General features: G+C 40.9%; 1 protein-coding gene across 4 annotated transcripts in view; it reads right to left on the reverse strand.

Annotated features, from left to right (window-relative positions):
- PDE7B (phosphodiesterase 7B) overlaps nt 1-19,188 on the reverse strand; it is a 174,516-nt gene that overhangs the window by 77,382 nt on the left and 77,946 nt on the right. The window contains exons 1-2 of one of the 4 annotated variants that reach the window (XM_057407860.1): nt 3,186-3,269; nt 2,514-2,717 (exon numbers count right to left, since the gene is read on the reverse strand). The exons of 2 other annotated variants lie outside the window; for them this stretch is intronic. In XM_057407860.1, coding sequence (XP_057263843.1) covers nt 2,514-2,670 — 157 coding nt within the window. In that variant the 5' untranslated portion in view covers nt 2,671-2,717; nt 3,186-3,269. Of the gene's footprint in view, nt 1-2,513; nt 2,872-3,185; nt 3,270-19,188 lie in introns of those variants that run through there. One more of the 4 variants, XM_057407856.1, reaches the window with a different exon arrangement.

Below are 19,188 nucleotides of genomic sequence, written 5' to 3' on the forward strand. Positions count from 1 at the left end.
CTGTGAACTCTACTTCTGAACAATCCACCTTTATTTGCCTAGTTAGCAGTACCTCATGCAGAAGTTATTTGCTTTAGCTTTACCTGAAGAAAACCTGATTTCCTATTGAAATACTGCCTTTTTATAAGATGTAAGTTATACAGGCTTTCTCTTTAAAGGCACCAAACACATACAAAACACCATACCAGTATGTACCTGATTACCTCATATTACTGATCCTTCCAAATGATTATCTTTTCTTACCATTTCTACATTCTTTGATTTGGCACTTATTTAAGCATACTAGATGATTTCAGCATTTACTGGTTTTCCCACATACTCTGATGTACTTAAAGTGACTAAAATAAAACCACAAGAGGGAAAACTACTAGGGTGACTGTTGCTGAGGAGGAAAAACCAGCAACCCAGGTCTGGTTCACTCAAACTGTCTGATGATTTGTATTTAAAGTGATGAGAGTTAGAGTCATCTTCTGCTCTGGTTTGTACTGCTGCAAGTCAACTGAGTTTACGAAATAGGACCTGGCACCATGAAGAGAGGACTGTCCCTTCACAGGATACGAGTAATAGCCACTTGAGTAAATGCAAGTTACTCATATCCTGCTAGTGGACTAATCTGTCTCCGTACATTCATGCACATTTTTAGTTGCCTCCAGGAATCTGAAGGCGAATCTCATTTGCTACCTAATGAAACTAATTTCATCAGATCTAATACAAGCATACTGAAAAACCACTATTACTCATACATGAGGTATAAGAAGTGCAGCATTTCCTAAGTTCTGTTTGATTAGGGTCCATCTCTGAACACTCACCATTCACCACACAAACCTCAATCTCCCAGGTTGGCTATGGTACATTCCCAGCTGATTTCCTCAAAGTCTTATAGAGCAATTTGACCTCTTTTTTATCCACAACACTCCTGTTATTCTTTCAAACTGAAGCGATTCCCAAAGAGTAGGGTGCCAAGATGTACATCTTCCTCAGAGCCTGAGAACTTATCTTCTCTTTTTCAAACCAGAAGTGAACCATGTATTTCTCAGTTTTATTCATCTGAAATAATGGACACACAGTGAGCAACCAGCCAACCTTCGTGGGCACCCAAAAGTCATACAGAGATACTTATTTACTATTCAAGTTTATATATGCAGTTTTTCACACAGAATACATACGTGCTCTTTGAAATACCTGCAAGGAGGTTATTCTACATAAGAAATTAAATTGTTCTGGTACGAAATACTGTAAATTGTAAGTCTTGATAGAGGGTACACCGAAAGAAGGTGAAGGCATAATCTTTGACAACTGAATGCACTGGAAGACTTTAGTGACCAAGTTGGAGAGATGAAAGTCCTTCAGACTTCTGAAGGAATGAGCCACACAGTTTCAGTAAGTCTGTTAAGTCAAGACAGTATGATGACAGGAGAGTAAAAAAATTACCAGCTCATAGCGAGACAATCGTAGGCCTGTAAGCCTGACTTCAAAAGAAGTCAAGAGGTTTTGCAGGAGGCAAGAGGTTACCTCCAACAGAAGGCAAGAGGTTTAGAACCATAAGCAATGTGTGGAGGATGGGGTAAGATGCAGTATCAACTAATTGAAGTAAGTACTATGCTAACATGACAACTCATTTCTACCTAATGAAATTACAACCTGGACTTCAGTAAAGCATTTGATTCGGTGCCATATAGCTCCAAGACAGTTAGTGAATGAGGAAAAAACTGACATGCAAGATTTATGGAGTTCATTAAAAAACATGAGCTCTTTAGCCAGTAATACACCACGTTCAAAGAGAAAGTAGTGGGACAGGGCAGTGTTACTGCAAAAACGGGTCTCAAGTTTTTAATGCTGGTAGCTAACAACACACAAGCCTTAAGGGTGTCGCTCCGCAGACGGGAAGCACGGGAAGATCATGTGAAATGAGCCAAGCACACTCAGACCGGCGTGAACTTCGCGGCGTAAGAGGAGAGGCCACAGCGAAAATGACAGTGAAAGCCCTGGGCGCTGGGGCGATCGCAGCCATCGCCGCTCCTGCAGCAGCCGATCTGCCCAGCGGCCCCGGCCCCGCACCGCCGCCAAGTTGACCGCGGGGCCGCCGCCGCTGCGGAGCTCCGTGCTGGACGGGGAGAGGCTCCAAGCTCCGGCATCAAGCCCTGCTGCTCTGCTTAGGGTCAGCCTCCAAGCCGCGGTGCTACTTGCTCTCATTTTTAGCTGAGCTTTTATCACCCCTTTTATAAATCACGCTACAGACTGCACAGGAGAGCGCCACCAGCAAACGGACCGGGCTTCCAGATTTGGCACAAACTCCGCGTGTGTGTGCGTGTCCGCGGGAGGAGAGAGCGAGAGCTGCCAAAAGCACGCTTTTAAACCCACCGGGCTGCGCTCCCCAACCCGTCAGCGGCCCCGAGCCTCAGCAGCGCTGCCCACGACGGGACGGGACGGACCGGCACCGGCCACAGGCCCCCGCCAGCCCCGAGCCCCACTTGCTCCCAGCTCCCCCGAGCAGCAGGGCGAGAGAAACCTACCTGCCGAACCGCTCAGGGCATCCTCGCTCTCCAGACCCCCTCTGTGCTTCGCCCCGCGGAGCTCCCCATTGGACTTCCAAACGAGCTTTACCATCTTGATCATTTCGGGCAAGTCCCAGGCCAGGGTCCCCTGCTGATAACCGGGCAGGCTGCCCATGGGAAAGGGCACGGGCTCTTCCCCCGTCCTCCTCCGCCTGCCCGGCTCTACCGCGGGGAAGAAGCGCTCTAGCACCGGCATCCTGCCCCGCACCCCCCGCCGGGGAGCCACCGCCAGCCCCCGGCCCGAGCAGCCGCGATGGGCATCCAGAGCGGGGCGTGGATGCCCGGCCGCCCACCGCCACCGTCCGGCGAAGGGGGCGCGCCCCACCGCAGCCTGGCCCCGGCCCCGGCCCCGGCCCCGAGCTGCGGGCGCGGAAGGAAGCAGCGCTGGGCTCCAACCGCCGCGCTCGCCGCCCTCCCTCCCGCCCTCTGCGTGCTCTCAGCCCGCCGCCAGGCGCCGGCAGCCGGGGCGAAGCGGCTGGCAGGCAGGCGCGGAGCCGCCGCTCATGCCGGTGGAGCGCTGAGCCCCGGGGGCGGGGGCTGGGGCTCTGGCCGCTGCTGATGCCGGCGGGGCCGGGCGGGCAGAGCCACCCTTCTCACCCCACTGTTCGCGAAGGAGGAGGCTGACTTCACCCCTGCCGCGGTGCCATGGGGGAGCCCCCACCCCGCCGCCCTCCTCCTCGCCCAGCTGGCTGCGGAGCCGATGGGGGTTTTGGCCTCTTAGTCACACCGGCCCGTAACCTCGGCTGCCCTTCGGCCGGGAGGAAAGGCGGTGATTGACGTCCCGCCGCGAGGGCCTGGAGCGGGGCCGCCTGCGCCGCTTTCGGCCGCCAGCCCGAGGGACGGAACCCAAGTAGAGAGTGTAGAAGGGCAGACGAAGGTGACGGCGCTTGGCGGGTCAGAGAGGAACGAGCTGCTGAAATTACAGTTTTGGGGAGGGTGCGGGGTCTGCCCTGCGTCCTCACCGCTTTGGCTGCAGAGCTCCACCTGAACGGGTTCACGTCAGGACACTGCCTGGTGGCAGCGATCACTCTCAGACTCCCAACGAGAAGACAATTATTCATCGCTAATATTTAAAGACAAGGCAAAGCCGCCCGGGAGAGTTCTCTGTCTCACGCAGAAATGAGTTGGTGTGCTGGGGCTCTCCAGCCGGGAGCGAGCACTTCCCCTTTGGCCAGGCCTTGCAGCAGCACCCGTCCTGTCCCCAGGATCCCTGGCTTGGAGGGACCTTGCGGTTTTCAGAACTGTCCCTTTTAGCTTGCTCTCGTTACTGGTCTGCCCTGTAGCTGTTAGTTTGCAGAGCGTACTGCAAAGGGGTGGAAGGAGGGTGGACCCTTGAACTAGCACTTGTTTTTCAGTAAAACGGCAGGATATGTATTTAATAAGATTTTAGTGGGCATTATAGTATTTTCTAGCATCTATATCTTTGTCTTCTCTGGGTTACATTTAATATTCTGCCTTCTCTGCAGATGGAAAAACAAACTGGCAAACAAACAGGATCTTCCTTCATGGAGGAAGAGGAGCCAAGAGCATGGACTGAAAGTCAACAAACACCCTTACCTGTAGAAAACAGCGTACACAAGCCTTTTCTCCTCATGTCAGCATCAGCAGGGGCAGTGTGCTGTTCCCCTGTTCTAGGATCCTGTACCATGCTTATGGTACCACCTCAAACTGACAACTCTGATCCTTTTAAAAAAACTAGCCCTGTTTTGACTGCAGGCTCTAGTGCCATTCTGTTAGCACAGTACACTTTCAGATGGCTCTGTCTTGAAAATTGTGAAGTGCTTCCAAAGTATTATACTATTGTTGTACTGTTATTTGCAGAGTCCTTAGCATCAGGATATCCTGACTCTTTGAACAAAGGGGTTAAGGACAAAGAAAACAAATAGATGATGTGCAGTACAGTAGCACAAGCATTAAGACATTACTACAATCAATGCTTATGATTTTGTGGAAAGGCAAATTTTATTGTTTTTAAGCTCATACAGTTTCTTGTGATGTTTTAGGTTTTTTGTGTCAGAGTGTGTTGTGCAATTACTCTTTAGGGCAATGTTGTTCCTGTTAGAGAGGGATAAACTGGGCCAAAATATTTAGGAGGCTGCTTGTCTGTTGGGCAAATCAAACTTTACCCCCCAGTTACATAATTTTGGTTTTGAGCTACAAGGAGTTAGAGTAACTTTTTTGTTCTGGTAGTTGTTATTATTTTTCCTCTTTGTTTACCTCTGCACTTCCTGCTCCCTGCTGGGACAATGATCAGAAGTGCCAGAGCACTGCAAAAGGCTATCCTGGTGGCACTTCCAGCTTCCCTGGATGCAAAAAAATACCAGGTATCTGGAAAGAGAATGTATTCACAGATGCCTGGCCCAGTTTTAGATGAATATCTGAATATTTAAGTGCCTAACAGAACTTAGCCTTCAACCTTCTTGGTAGCAGCAATAGCAATCTTCTGAGTTTTCAAAATCTATCCTACGTTTTTATACCCTTAAAATTGTGAGAAGTTTTATGCTCCCTGTAGCTGGGTCACTTGGGTATGTGCCTGCCTTGTGGATAGGATCAGGATCAGAATTGAAGCATTAATTGTTATATTTGCTTTCACTTACAGTTCTACAGGTGCAAAGCAGGAGGCCAGTCAAAAACCAAACTGAAATACGTCTGTTTTTGTTACAGTTTTAGCATTTCAAGAAGCTTTGTAATAAACCTAGCAAACAGTATGTATTTTTTTCTGGGAAGATTAGTGTCCAGTGAAAGCAATGGCAGTAGGTAGTCTGGAGTGCCTGGAGTTGCTTTGCTTTTGTATTTCTTTTTCTCCTTTGTTCTTTTCTTTTTCTTTTCCTGCTTTTTGTCCAGTTCAATTATCAGCAATTGCGAGTGAAAAAAAAAAGTTAAATTTTGTAAGAATTGTTGCCTGGCATTAGTGGGTATGTCTGTAAATTAATACATCTTATTCTTACTAAACTTGTGCTTCACAGTTGTATTCCCATTCAGTGATTACTTATCTTTAATTCATCCAAGATTTTGCTGTTACTGACTGACTTTCCTTTTGTCTTTTGTGTTACAAGACTGGAGCCAGATAAAAGCTGCTCACAGGAAAGCCTGGAAGGTACATATTTGATTATGTGGTTTTCAGCATCAGAAGTCAGCTGTAGCATCACCCAGAGACTTTTAAGAAACAAAATGCTCAGATTTTGCAAGTTTTCTGTTTCTCTGAGTTCAGCTCTGCTGTGATGATTTACCCAACTTGAAGATGTGACCTCAACATAACACTTTTCATTGCTCTTGAGAAAAGCCATCAGAATTAAAACAGAACATACTCCTACACAGCAATGTACCCAGCCATTTGTGACTGCATTTTAAATGGTCATTGAGCAAGCTCAGATCACTTAAAACTTTTCTTTTGCATTCTCACTTACAGCCAGACTTGAAGGAAATCTTTCAACAGAGATGGATGGCTTTATTGATACTCCAAGTCAAAGAAGCTTAAGTGATTGTAAGAGAAATATAAATGTATTACCTCTGGCCTTCACTCATCCTGAGGAGCAGTGCCAAATGAAAAGGCAAGAACAGTCATCTGAAAACCTGACAAGGCAGTGCATATTTTCACAGGTAGACATAAGAACTGGAAAAGACTTGAGGAACAGAATACTGTGGTGGGAGAAAAGGGAAGGGAGTAAGCTGGCAGATTAATATCTGGTGTTTCATAATTGGTGTCTCCTAAAAAGTTTTACTTGTTTGATTATTCACTCCAAAGTTATGTACTAAGAGCAGCAGCAGCAGAATCGCATGCCAGATGGTAGAGGAAGTGCCTCGTGTATCTTTCCAGCCTACTGAAGCCTGCAGGGCCATTGTTAACCCACTGCTCTGGTTTTCATTGCAAGCCTTTCTTCCTTTTTTTGTTTTCTTCTCCTTCCTTCAAAGAAAAAGGAGGAAGGGGGAAAAAGGGAAAAAAAAAAGAAAGAAAAAAAAAGACAAGCCATGGTTTGAACTGGCAATAGCACCATCCTTTTGGCTTTGAGCTACCCTGTCCTGTGCCAAATATACTGTCTCCAGCAGCTCTCCCACAACAAATCAGTCCAGACACACAAAAGCTGTAAAAAAAGAATGGTGAAGAAAGATCTTTGATTCTCCCCCTCCACTCACCCCAGCCTTTTCCTTTTGCTTCCCTCCCCAAGCTTCATTCCCTAGCAATGACCTCCTGCTTGCCAATGCTGGAAGTGATAGTGGGACCTTCTGCCTGCAACTGTGTTGACAGCTTCCTTAGAGTACAGGCATCTTGGGTTTTCTGTATTAACAGAGCATTGTAAAGGAGAAGTTACAGTCTATTATTCTCTCGCTCTATCTGTTAGTCGATGTTTGGAAAAAATGCTCATAAATTAGTAGAGTTGCAGATTCATTACTATTATAAACTTTGTCTATTCTTTCAGCTAACCCACAGCACTGCACTGTGTCACAACTTACTAAGAGCTCATTCCCAAATGGATACCTGAAGAGATTTGATATTGTCTATTTATACAGCATATTATTAAAAAAAATAAAATTGGGAGAAGACTACTAATTTTTTTAACTGATTAGCAGACATTAAGTAGTCAAAAGGTAGAGACCAGTTTCAAAGACTGTCAGGTACTGATTTTTAGGAAGTGTAAAGAATGTGTCTTTAGATGGAACTTATCAGTGGAATCATCTTAAATCAGTAGTCACTTATGAGAAGTATGCCTTTGCCTCTGTCATAGGGGTAGTAGTGTCCTGCAGAGATAGTAGGCTAGGCCATTGCCTACAGTCAGAACCAAGTGGTGACACCATTACTGGGAACAAGTTTTAGAAGGCTTCAGGAGCGTGATATGAGCTTAAAAGAGAAGATTGCAAATGCTGGGGCACAGTCCTTACACGCAAAGTAAAAAATAGAAAGGTGCCTAAGAAGCTTGTAGAATGTGGCAGAAGAAACATAAGCAGGCAGTTATGCAGAGCTTGCAAGAGGTTTTCTAATAACCTTCTGGAAAGTTTCTTTCATTGCGTTAAGAATCTTAGTGTAATTTTCTTATTCTTTGCCCTGGATTTGCATCATTCCAGATGTTTATTATTTTTACTTTTATTCTTACTAAGAAAAACATTGCTTTTAGTTATCTCTATCATTGCCATTGCTTTATTAAATATGAATAATTTTATCTTTATTTGGGAACCGTTAGTATGTTTTTTCTCTACACTGGGCATTGTAAATTCAATAATCTCTATCTCAGAACTTTTTTTCCCAACCCTGACATTATTTTAACATTTTTACTGTAATTTTCAGCAGTTTACTAACATTTTTTTGATGCATACTCAAGGTACATGAAAGGAGATTTTTTTTATCTGCTACCACCTCACTGTCAAGAGTAGTGAAATTAATTTCTAAGGGAATGGTAGGATGCACTATTTGTTATTGCCCAAGATATACACAGTATAACTCCTTGAGAGTCTCACCTACTGGGAAATGTGAAGGACAGGCAGTGGCATTCTATGAGTTCACGGTAATCTTTCAGTTGTTGTTATCAGTCAATCAGACCCCTTGGAAAAAGTGTCTGGAAACGAAGGAGTGAGGATTGCTTGAGTTCTGCAGGGCAAGGAGCCAGTTCCTTGTTCATTCTTAGCACACGCGAGATGATAGCACATTTTTATGATTAACAATTTGTACTACTAAGTAAGCAAAAATGCCTGTGGTAAAGGAATAAACAGAAGTCCATAACTAATTGGAAACAGTGAGGTTCTATAATTTTTCCATTGCCTGCTTTGGAAAATTAAAAGTTCAGTGTACTGAGTCTGACGCTTAAAATCTCCCGTAGTACATGATGTGGCTTTAAAGGAAATAATACATGAGAGACATTCTTCTCACCTTAATTAACCATAATAAGAAAATTATAATGATAAACTGAAAGAGAATTAAGAAAGGCATTGCCAGCTCTATATTTGTGTTACATAGTGTATCTGATGAGCTCTAATAGTTTATCTCCTCCCTCAATTCTTACATGTGAGATTTACTTGAGCCAAGGTTGAGTCAAGAGATTTAAGAAAAACTCATTGCCATCCCTAAAGAAGCTGTTACACAGTGTTTGTTGCAACGGTTTTGCAAGGGATGCTTAATAATGGACTAGGGTAGTGGAGTGGGATGTTAAGAACACTGCAGCTAATTGAAAATGTAGAACTCAGGTAGGCAGAAAATAATAACCTGTTACACAAGACAGCGGAAATGCTAGTCATCATTTTTATGTAATAAACCTATGACAAGAATAACTGCTGCATCCTGCAGAATTCCTTTTTGTTGGTAAATAGGTAAAACAAGCCTGAGTAGAAAAAGGGACTAACCATATGAGAGACACACATCCCTTAAATATGTAAGTAACTGGATAGTCTCAATGAATTTAAAAGGATTATTGCCATCTTTAAAGCTGTGCATGTGCATATGTATTTTCTCAGTTGGGGCATAAGTATCTAAAAATTATGGCAGCAGTTTAAAAGGTGAGAGATGTGCCACATTTGAAATGTTTCTTCTCTCACCTATTACCTTAATGAGACAGCATAAGTGGCTGTATAGCCTATGGTATCTTTGGCCTTTATGGTATACGGAAAAGACTTACAACTACAATTTATTTTGTCTTTTCCTGGCTTTTGAAATTATAAAAATAAAGTGCATAGCCAAGAAATATGCATTAACTAATATCTAGATTACATTTCATCAATGAAAATGTAGTACAGTAAGAATCAGGGGGCATAAATATAATAATAAATACGGAGGAATAATAGGGCTTGCTCCTTCATTTGTAAATCAGATATCACAAGGTCTGATAACTTAGTTTTTCTTTGGAGCTTTCAAAATGGAGAGGAAATAATATTTGACTAGGAGAAGAAGCGCTATTTCAAACACAGTTAATACGTATTTCTTAACTTTTAAAACTTGTTAGATATTTGATGTCTGCCCATAGTAATATTGCAGAGTATCTACTTGTTATTCTTCAGTTCTGTCTTTTTTACTTCAATAATTAATTATGAATTTATAGAATCATAGAATCATAGAATAGTTAGGGTTGGAAAGGACCTTAAGATCATTTAGTTCCACCACCCCCCCCCCCGCCATGGGCAGGGATACCTCACACTAGACCATGCCACCCAAGGCTTTGTCGAGTCCCTGGCCTTGAACACTGCCAGGGATGGAGTATTCACAGCCTCCCTGGGCAACCCATTCCAGTGCCTCACAACCCTAACAGGAAAGAATTTCTTCCTTATATCCAATTCTTCCTTATATCTCTCTATTTAATCCCATTTACACCCTATAATGAGCATTAGGATAGCATAGGTTAGGGATAGGCCTTTCGCAGACCTCTCCCAAGTTTATTCCTATGTGCAACACAAGAGTAAAGTAATGTAACTCTGAATTAGATGCCACGTATGTTCTGATTGTGGAATTATTACTAGCAGTAACTAAACAAGCTTGATACTTTAGTTAGGTTGAATACTTGGGCCACTAAATTATAGCAGAATTAATACTGCTATGCATATTTCAGATGAAATATCTAAGGTACTCAAATACCCTTAATACTACTATGTTCATGCTGTAACCACACTTTGTGTGTCTTTATTTGGTGTGCACATCAGCTTTCTGATGATGTGCATACCCTGAACTGAGGTTATTTGCCCTCTCACAGAAGTGCTGTGGTTTCATTTTCCTCTTTGCATCTTGCATGACAGCAGTGAGTGCAGTTTTCTGTGGGGATGGACAGGAGACACAGCTGGGAGGTCATGGGAAAGGTCTAATGATGCGCAAACATCCTGGTGATAAACTAGGGTCCCTCTGACCTAGTTTCTCATGACTGCAAAATCAGGTCATATTTACTGTAATCAAGCTCTCTGCATTTCTTACAAATGCATTTGTGTAAATGTAGCTCCACTGGGATCAGAAGTTTTGGAGCTCGCTGTCTCCCCTGTGGTGGCATTTTATTACCGTGCTATCAAACCCCACTGATAATCACACAAATACATGCTGATTCTTTGCTTCACTACAGCTTCCATTCCAAATGTAGTCTTGTTGATGATGCTGCAGAGAGAAAAACACTCCGAGTAGATAGCCTAGGAAGAAAAGCTATCTATAGCTGGTTAAAGGCATCCACTCTACCTGCAGATGGATGGGAGGCTTTCTGGAAGAACTGTTTCTCTCAGTTGCATCTGGGCAGGCTGCTCTCAGTAATGGAGTTCCAGCTGTACTATGCTTTCCAAGATATCCTGACCATATGTAAAACCATAAATGTTTGCTAATGTTTCCTAAGATATCTGTTATGATTTTTTTTTTTTATTCTTTTTTTAAACCCAGGCAGTCACACATCCTTTTGCAGAGCTCTGCACAACTCTTAGGATAACAATATTCGTATGGGTACACAGTAATTTTAAGATACATTAAAACAAAATCCGTAATCAAAAGCTTAGCAAAATAGGAAAGCTTTCAGGTTATTTTGATAGGATAGCCATGCAACGACTGTACTGCAAAGAATTTTTTTTCCCAGACCTTAGCCACACATCAAAATGTGAGATCAAAGATGAGTAGGCATGTGACATCCATAAACATCTCTTTCCATATGCAGCAATGCAATTTCAGAAGTTTTCAGGTGGGATAGTCAGGACAAAATTTCTGTCTCCCTTTCACTAACTGTTCAGTACTAGGGACTTTGCCTGCCTGCGCTTGATCTGTTTTCCTGAGGACTGCAATATCATTTGCCAAGTCAATTACAAGACTTCACTGGTTACTTAATCTCACAATTTTAAGACTTTTGGGTTACTCTCTTTAGCTTGCCTTCTGCTGGCAGAGATCCTCTGGCAACAACAACAAAACCATTTTCAGCCACCTTTAGGTGGGATGAGAGAGCTAAACATAAGAGTGATTGCTCCCACAAATGTTGTCTGCCACTCACAGTTGCAGTCTGAAGATGCTTAATTCAGAATCCAAGCTCACATTTTTAGAAAGACAGTCACTGTCTTTCTTCTCATTATAAACACAGGCATGGCAAAGAGTCACCCTTCTTTTGAAGTCTGCAAAGTTCTGATCATGCTCAAGAGAAGCTGACTGAAGGAGGTTGCCGTGTGTCTTCATTAGCCAAGGAAAGAAATTTTTGGTGCTTGAGGGAGCACTGAACTTCCAGGGATAATTGTGCTCCCTAGTTCTGTATTCACTTTCCATACAGCTTTGTTCACATTCTTGAGGGCTTTGAGAAGTGGAGATGTTATAGAGTGCTACTGTATCCCAAAATCAGAGTTAAAAAAAAAAAAAAGTCCAAACAGTGGTCTAGTCTACGTTCTTGCTAATGCTCGGTTGTTTTTAGTGGAATATTACACATACACTAAAGAAGATAAATGGTTTCTGTTATTTTGATCAGGAACTTATGCAATTCAGTGAAACCTATTACATAGTTTTTACTGTTATTTTAAAAGTATAATATCAGTGTTCAAGTAATACCAGATGAAACTGGTTTCAGCCACCATTAACTTTGTCTTTTCAGAAAGGGAAAGAAATCCTCCATTATTTCCAACTCCAGCTGTAACACTGGCACAGGAAACAATTTAGTGGGGCTCGCATGCAAGGAAATGATGTAACTTTTATCAAATTTTGTGACTGTGTGGGAAAGAAGTCAAACATCAGTTGGCCTATCACCCTATTAAACCACTAGTTTCCTATGCTGATGAAACTGCATCTCCTTTGCTTACATTTGCCATCTACCAGGTTTTGGTTTTTTTTAATGGCTAAATCTCATGTTTTCAACTATGCCATCACATGTGCTTTTATAAGTCCAATAGGAGATACTTATTTAAGTCTAATTTTTGCATGAACATAAAACATGAACTAGAAAAGCTTCCTTTTCTTGTCAGAGCATAATAGAAATGCATGTTCTTCTAGGACTGCCTGCTGGTTCCTTGTTATTTTCTTTTAAAAAGCAGAGTTCTTTGTGTCAGAATATAATGCTAACATAATAAAAATAATGTTAACAGTAGCAAATTGTAAAGCAGAATATGTCCTGTGAAAATGTCAGATTTTTTTTTCATTAGAAATTAGAAGTTAAAACCAAATGTCCATCAGGAAGAATTTAAAACTTTGCAGTAAGTAACTTCTGAGAAAATATTTTGTTCCTTTTGCTATAGCAAGTATTTTGTTGAGATAACTTGAAAACATTGAACTAGAATAACAGGTCCTATAACCTGATATTTGAATAACATTTAACCTGGTACTTGAATAACATTTGCATAAACATGTTAGAATATTAAAGTCTAGAAAAATTAACAAAACAATGGCTAAGGAAAATTACCAGAAAAGGTCAAAATGCAATGCTGGTTGTTTTCTTAAGAAAATGAGAAATGAGAAGCAACTGTCCCTCATAGAAAAAATGTTAATAACTTCTTTTTTTTTAAGAAAAAAAACTACAACACTGCCTCTTCTGAAGCAAAACTCCTCCACTGAAAAAGTTCAGCTTCCTGTAGCTATCTTATTTAACATTTTCTATCTGAAAGTGTGTGGAAGCAAGAGCAAGCTTTGCAAGGTGAATGCAGGAATAAGTGTGCATTTGGGTAAAGCTCCCGGTGGGTTGCAGGTGTCTTGTATTTGGCACAGAAGAGAGAGGAATACCTCATATCATCTCTATAGCACTTCAGATAGCTTTTAACCAGCAATGGTAAAAAGCAGCCTTAGCAGTTCTGCAGTTAATGCTCTTCCCTGTGGCTGGGCCCAATGGGACGTGATATACTGTGGTAAGAGGTACTGGCAGAAGTTTCCCTGTTGCAGCAATCTTCAGCTATAGATAGATAAACAGGATAGAATGAATGGTAAAAGAGAACCACATATGTTCATTGATTAGTAGCTATTTACTATAGTTAATTAATTTTATTGTATAAAAAAGATAATGAAAAGACCAGATATTAATTAAGCAGGTCTAGATAAGATGAAAAATACCTTGTAGATTATATATTTAAAGGAAAATAGTTTTATTTAGCATGTACATCAATTGTAGATTATTTTTGCCATTTCCCTGCATCACAAAGCCAAATATAAATTTCCTAATTACTTTTTTCTTTCTTTACTACTAAATGCCGGTTTATCTCAATGTATAAATCGAGTACAAATCATTTAGATTAAATCAATTTGTTAACAGATGTTTGTGTGGTTAGAGCCTTGTTGTACTAAACGTTATACAAACAGGTCCTAATTATCATTTAAAGGTTAGTGTAAGAAACAGGCAGACTTTTACAATGCCAACTTTAGGTACCCAGTTTGGTCAGTAACTTAAACAGAGAATGAGACAGTCACCAAGGGTACAATTCAGAGCACTCAAATTAGCCTTCTACTGTGAATCACTGTATTACCGAGCTTGTGTCTTTCCCTTGACTCAAAGAAGTGCCATGGGAAAACAGCTAGCTAATTTAACCAGCCAAGTTTTGTGCTGATGTCTGAGCAAGCTGCTTGCACTCTACATTACAATAACGCACAGTGGAATAGCATTTGGCACAGACTTAAATTGTAACACCCTAAATTAAAACAATTGCTGCTTAACAATTGTTTAGTAGAATTCATCAGTTCTGTGGCAGAAATCAAACAACCAAACTTTCCTTCTTTTTTTTTTGAGGTTCAAAAATGTTCCCTTGCTTAATAAATATATTTATTTATCCCTTGCTCCAATAAATATTGGAGTTAGCTGTGGGCTTCAGTTTCTACTGAGATCAGAAATGGAGAGATGAGAACAGTATGAAAGGTGCTACCTTAAAGTTGTTTCCAGGGAGGAGAAGCTCATGAGAAAATTCTGATCTTGGGTTTTCTGTCTGAATTCCAAGATGCTAAATATGTAATTTTATTTAATATATATAAAAATAATTTTAAATATATTTTTTTTTTTATAAAATGGTTTCACCAAAGCTTTTGAAGTTTGCCTGTTACCTATTTAAACATTATCAGCAGTGCTGCTTGAAAGTATAGATTTTGCAAATACAGACTTTGAAGCTCCAGAAAACAGCAATGATAATGGCTGTAAGGATACTCCCAAGTTAAAAGAATAACCAAACCATTCTTGTTTTCAGCAGTTTTCAGAATATCTATTGTTATTTATGCGGTTTCACTGTATTAATGGCATTCTCTCTGTTCCCCTCTCCTTTATACAGTCCTTATGGGAAAATAAAGGAATATGAGCTCTGCTTTTGTAATGGCGTTACATCTCTACTGATGTCAGCTCAAGAGTATCCAAATGATCTGTCACACATTACACATAATCTTAAAAAGTAATTTATTTGCTGAGCAAATATGAATTCTGCTCTCTGGTTTATCACATTGCCTGTGTGATACTAAGAAACTAAGTTTAATCACTTAGCTATATCTAAGGTGCCTAAACTCAGGAGCTCCTTCTGGTTCCAGGGTTGGTGATGTGAGACAGCTCAGGGCTGCAATGGGATCTGGAGCCTACTTCTCCTTTCTGTCTTGCTTCCTGATTCCTCTGGGAAGTAGTCTAGGGATGTAAGCTGAAAAAGCACCGTGCTGCACTGGATAATGTTGGTTGGTAAGGAAACCAGAACTAAGTGTCTTGTACCATCTTATACCTGCCATGTTGTATAGCTATAACTGTTTTCGTACGGCTAATATGTGAATAGTGTTACCTTTCTTCAAAGGAAGAAAGAAAACCTAAATGTTAGGAAGAATGAACCTTTAGCATACTGTAGTAAAAGAGGCCTTATACCTCTTCTTAGATATTTACATGTATTTTTGAGGATCTGTTTCGAACATAGTTATTCTGGACTATCAAGATTATAGCTATCTCGTTGCCCTCAGGGTTCAAGTGCAATTGGCAAGACAGCACCAATGTTGAAATGCAGCACTGTTAGCCAGTTTCAGAAATGGTGATGTTTTCTTCAGGGAGTTGAGTTGGAGTTCATCACTTTGCAATGACTATGACTCATGCCAGGTAGTACAGGCAGCCCTGCATGACCTTGCAAAGTGCTGTCTCTCCAGCTAACTTGCAGACCTGAGCATCTCAGGTTGCAGGACATGTGGGCAGCCTTTCTCTGGGTCAGGCATGGGCAGGGAAGGAGTACTTGCAACTACCCCTGAAGTTCTGTGCAGGTGCAGTGTCTTCAAGAGGTGTTAGATACAGCCCAGCTATCTTGTTGTGTGGTCCACTCGTAATTGACAAGTGTCTTTCATCTGCAGTTGCTTTTATTCTGAAGAAGTATTTAGAAGATCTTTTTTTGTCCATGCATATTTGAATATGCTTTTTTCTTTTATAATTTGTGTTGTCTTGCCAGTAACAACCGGGCTGTTAGGTCAGGGGACAGTTCCAAACTACATTAACAGCTATCAGTTCTGTTCACCTGTGGCTGAAACGTAAACTCTAATGAGAAGGGTTGGATATAAATGCTATTTGTATCTACGTAACTTGAATATATTTTGAGGGAAAATTTAAAATAGCGTTGTGGCCAAAGCAGTATTTTGGTCAGAAAAATGGGATAAGGATCATTTCTGGTCAGAAAAGTGGGATAAGGACTAGTTTTGAGAATCTTTCTTCATAGCCACAAGCAACAAAGGCCTCAGTTACTTTATCCTCTGTATTGTTTGGGAGGAATGCTCACTTGATTAATCTTTTATTTCAGCCCCACTGTGACTGCTAGACCAACTGAATCACACCACAGCCCACACTTGAAGCTTGGCAAGGGATGTGCATCTCTGAGAGGAGCTAGCACTTATATGCTTTTAAACATGAGCTAAACTGTATGAAGAGCTGTGAAATAATAAGGCAAGGAGGCAGAAATTCCTCTGCGTGATTTTTCTGCTCCAGCTGTCTGTGGCCATGGACAGGAAGATCTTCCCATCTTATATGAAAGTAACATTGTCTCATTCGTGAGCAGAACTGATGTGCAGTGATAGAATTTGGAAAGTTGTCTTTCTGAATATCTGTAAGCAATCTCCCTGCGTTTCTTTCACATATGCCATTTTCCACATTATAGAAGATACTTGTATCACTTACTGTTAAATTTTGCTAAAGTTACATAAAACTCCTCCAATTGTGCTACACTAAAAAAAACATTTAAATGTATTAAATCCTGTCTGTTAATGAATCAGTAGATTTTACAACCTAGAAGTGGCAGGTTGCTACGAGGCCTGCTGACTTGGGTGTCCTGAATCCAACTGAACCAATTAAGAGGCATGCAAATGAATTGATATTCAGCAGCTAATGAATAAGTATCACTGACTGAGAGGATATCTTTTTAATATGTAGCATGTTGACATCATAAAATCATAGCCTGAGGTTTTAAGTTACAATGAAAAAGGTATAATAGCTGAGGAAAAGGTATCATCATTCCTTAAAGAGCCAAATTTCCTTTTTAATATGTGGTATAATGTTCCTTGGCTTGACTAATTCTCCCATGTAATGGAATTATATGCATCCACAGAACATGTCCAGTTTACTGATTTTTCTCTACTATACCATGTAAAATGCCTTTTACATATACAATACAGTACCTTGCATTTGCTTAGTATTGCTCAATGAATATTATATGTTCTCTAGAAGATATCCACTCTCAAAAATGTTCACCTATGTGGAGTAGATATTTGTGCAGGAGTAGAAAGACAAAGCAAATATACCCACTCCCATACATGCATGTGTGGTACGCCATTGAGAATTAAATCTATAACTATCAGGCAATTTGTGACTGCCTTTCTATGCCCCTGGGTGAATTACCTGTGATCATTGTTGTAGATATAAAGATTGGACTCCAATAGCAATCAAGTGTTTTAAAATTCCCTTAATTATCCTATAATCAGAACTGTCTTTCTTAAACATGACTCTTCTGTAGAAGGAAATCAGAAGGTTTTGGGCAGACAAATGGTGTGTGTCTTGGACATCTGATTCTTCATACATGTAAGCCCTCACAGAGCCTTATCACCCTCTCTTACTACTCTTTCTTATTATTCCTCCTTACAAAGAAAGAAACTCTTGAGCTAGTTATGCTTCTAGTTAACCAACAGAAACAGCTCATTTGGTTCTTTGAGGTATTTACATTACTATACTATGAGCTGAAAAGAGCTCTCAAAATGCCTATGTTCTTCTGTTGACTGTTAGGAAGCCTCAGATGTAAACATTCTTACTGTGGACATATAAAGATACAAAAGAGGTAAGGAGAAAGCATGCTGCTCCCCTGGCAACGCTATGTGCTATCTGTGAAGAAAATTTACCACTTTCAGTATTGTGCAATATAAATTCCTTGCTTAGAGCTGAGAACCCCTCGTTCGTATTCTTCAACCACTTCTTCCAATGCCTTTCTATTACTTATTGCTTCCTGCCTTCTTTCCTTTTCCTAAATGAAACTCTTTCTTAAGACGTAATTTCATGGAGTAAGAGAATAGAGCCAAAGGCTCCAGAACTAGGAGATTTTTTTTTATTTTAAAGTTCCCTAACTTCTTTTGTAAATTTATTTAGTATGTTGGATCTATGCATAAAACAAGACTAAACAAACCTAGGATCTATATGAATCTTTGATACTTTGGCTCCATACCAGTTTCTTACAAACTTTTTCCCACTTCACTCCCCAGAAACAATCTAGAGCTTCAACCAGGGTTAATGCAGCCTATGACAGGAAAAGAGCTTACAAACATTACCAGCTATTCCATGATGATAAGACGATGAAGTTAAATACCTCCAAATAACTCCAGTAGATTTTTTTTCCTGCCTATATAAGCTTAAAGAATTGCATTAAATCCCATTTAGATAGCCCAAGTTTCAGGGGACAATTAATGACAGAAACAGTAATTACAGGAAAGGCTACCTCAAAGAGCCTGAGTTCCACATCAGTAACAAACTGTTACTGATGGATCAAGAAGATAAGGCTACCTTTACGGAAAAACGGGAAAGGGTCTAAAAACAGATATTCCTGTTAACAATGGGAAAATATCTGGAGAAAAGCCAAAGCCTGGTTTATTTGTGCAGCCTTTAGGGAAGAAAGTATTGTAATGTATGGTTTCCATGCTAGGAATATGAAAAAGCAAATGAGCAACCAAGAGGCTGTTCAAACAAAAATCTATCTTTAAAGATGGTGTATAGGATTTTTAAGATTTGCCTACGATGAAGGCTTTGTAATGCTTATGCGGATGGCTTGCGGATGTTTATAATGAGAAACACAAAAGTGTGCATTAGCATATGAAAGAGAGAGCGAGCGTGATAAGGGAGTCTGACTTCCTCTCACATGATTGAGCAAAGCACTGAAGAAGAGTTTTATCAATTTTCTGGTGACAGGACATGTAAGCGAGAAGGCTGCTGGGATCTTCAACTGGTCCAAGCCAGAGGAATTACTTTGTTTTGTATAACTTTCTGAGCTTTCATGAGTTTGATTCCCTGGGGGCAGAAGCTAAAACATGTTGTGATGTGATAGTCCTTGACTTCCTGGAAGCAGGAGGTAGACCACCAGATGACTAATTGCCTCAGCACACTGGGGTGTCCAAGCCAGATACTTCCTAAAATCTCCTGGGTCAGTCAATGGGTGATGTGATAAAAATTCCCACTAGAGTTCCAACAGGATGATTAGGCCTCAGCTTTAATGCAATTTCATCAGAGAGAGGCTGAGCAGCCAGAGAGCAGAAGCAGGGACAAAGAAGTAG

This window comes from Pezoporus wallicus, unplaced genomic scaffold, assembly GCF_028554395.1.
Source record: "Pezoporus wallicus isolate ANWC-B61680 ecotype Strahan unplaced genomic scaffold, APGP_CSIRO_Pwel_v1 contig_3817, whole genome shotgun sequence".
Taxonomy (NCBI): domain Eukaryota; kingdom Metazoa; phylum Chordata; class Aves; order Psittaciformes; family Psittacidae; genus Pezoporus; species Pezoporus wallicus.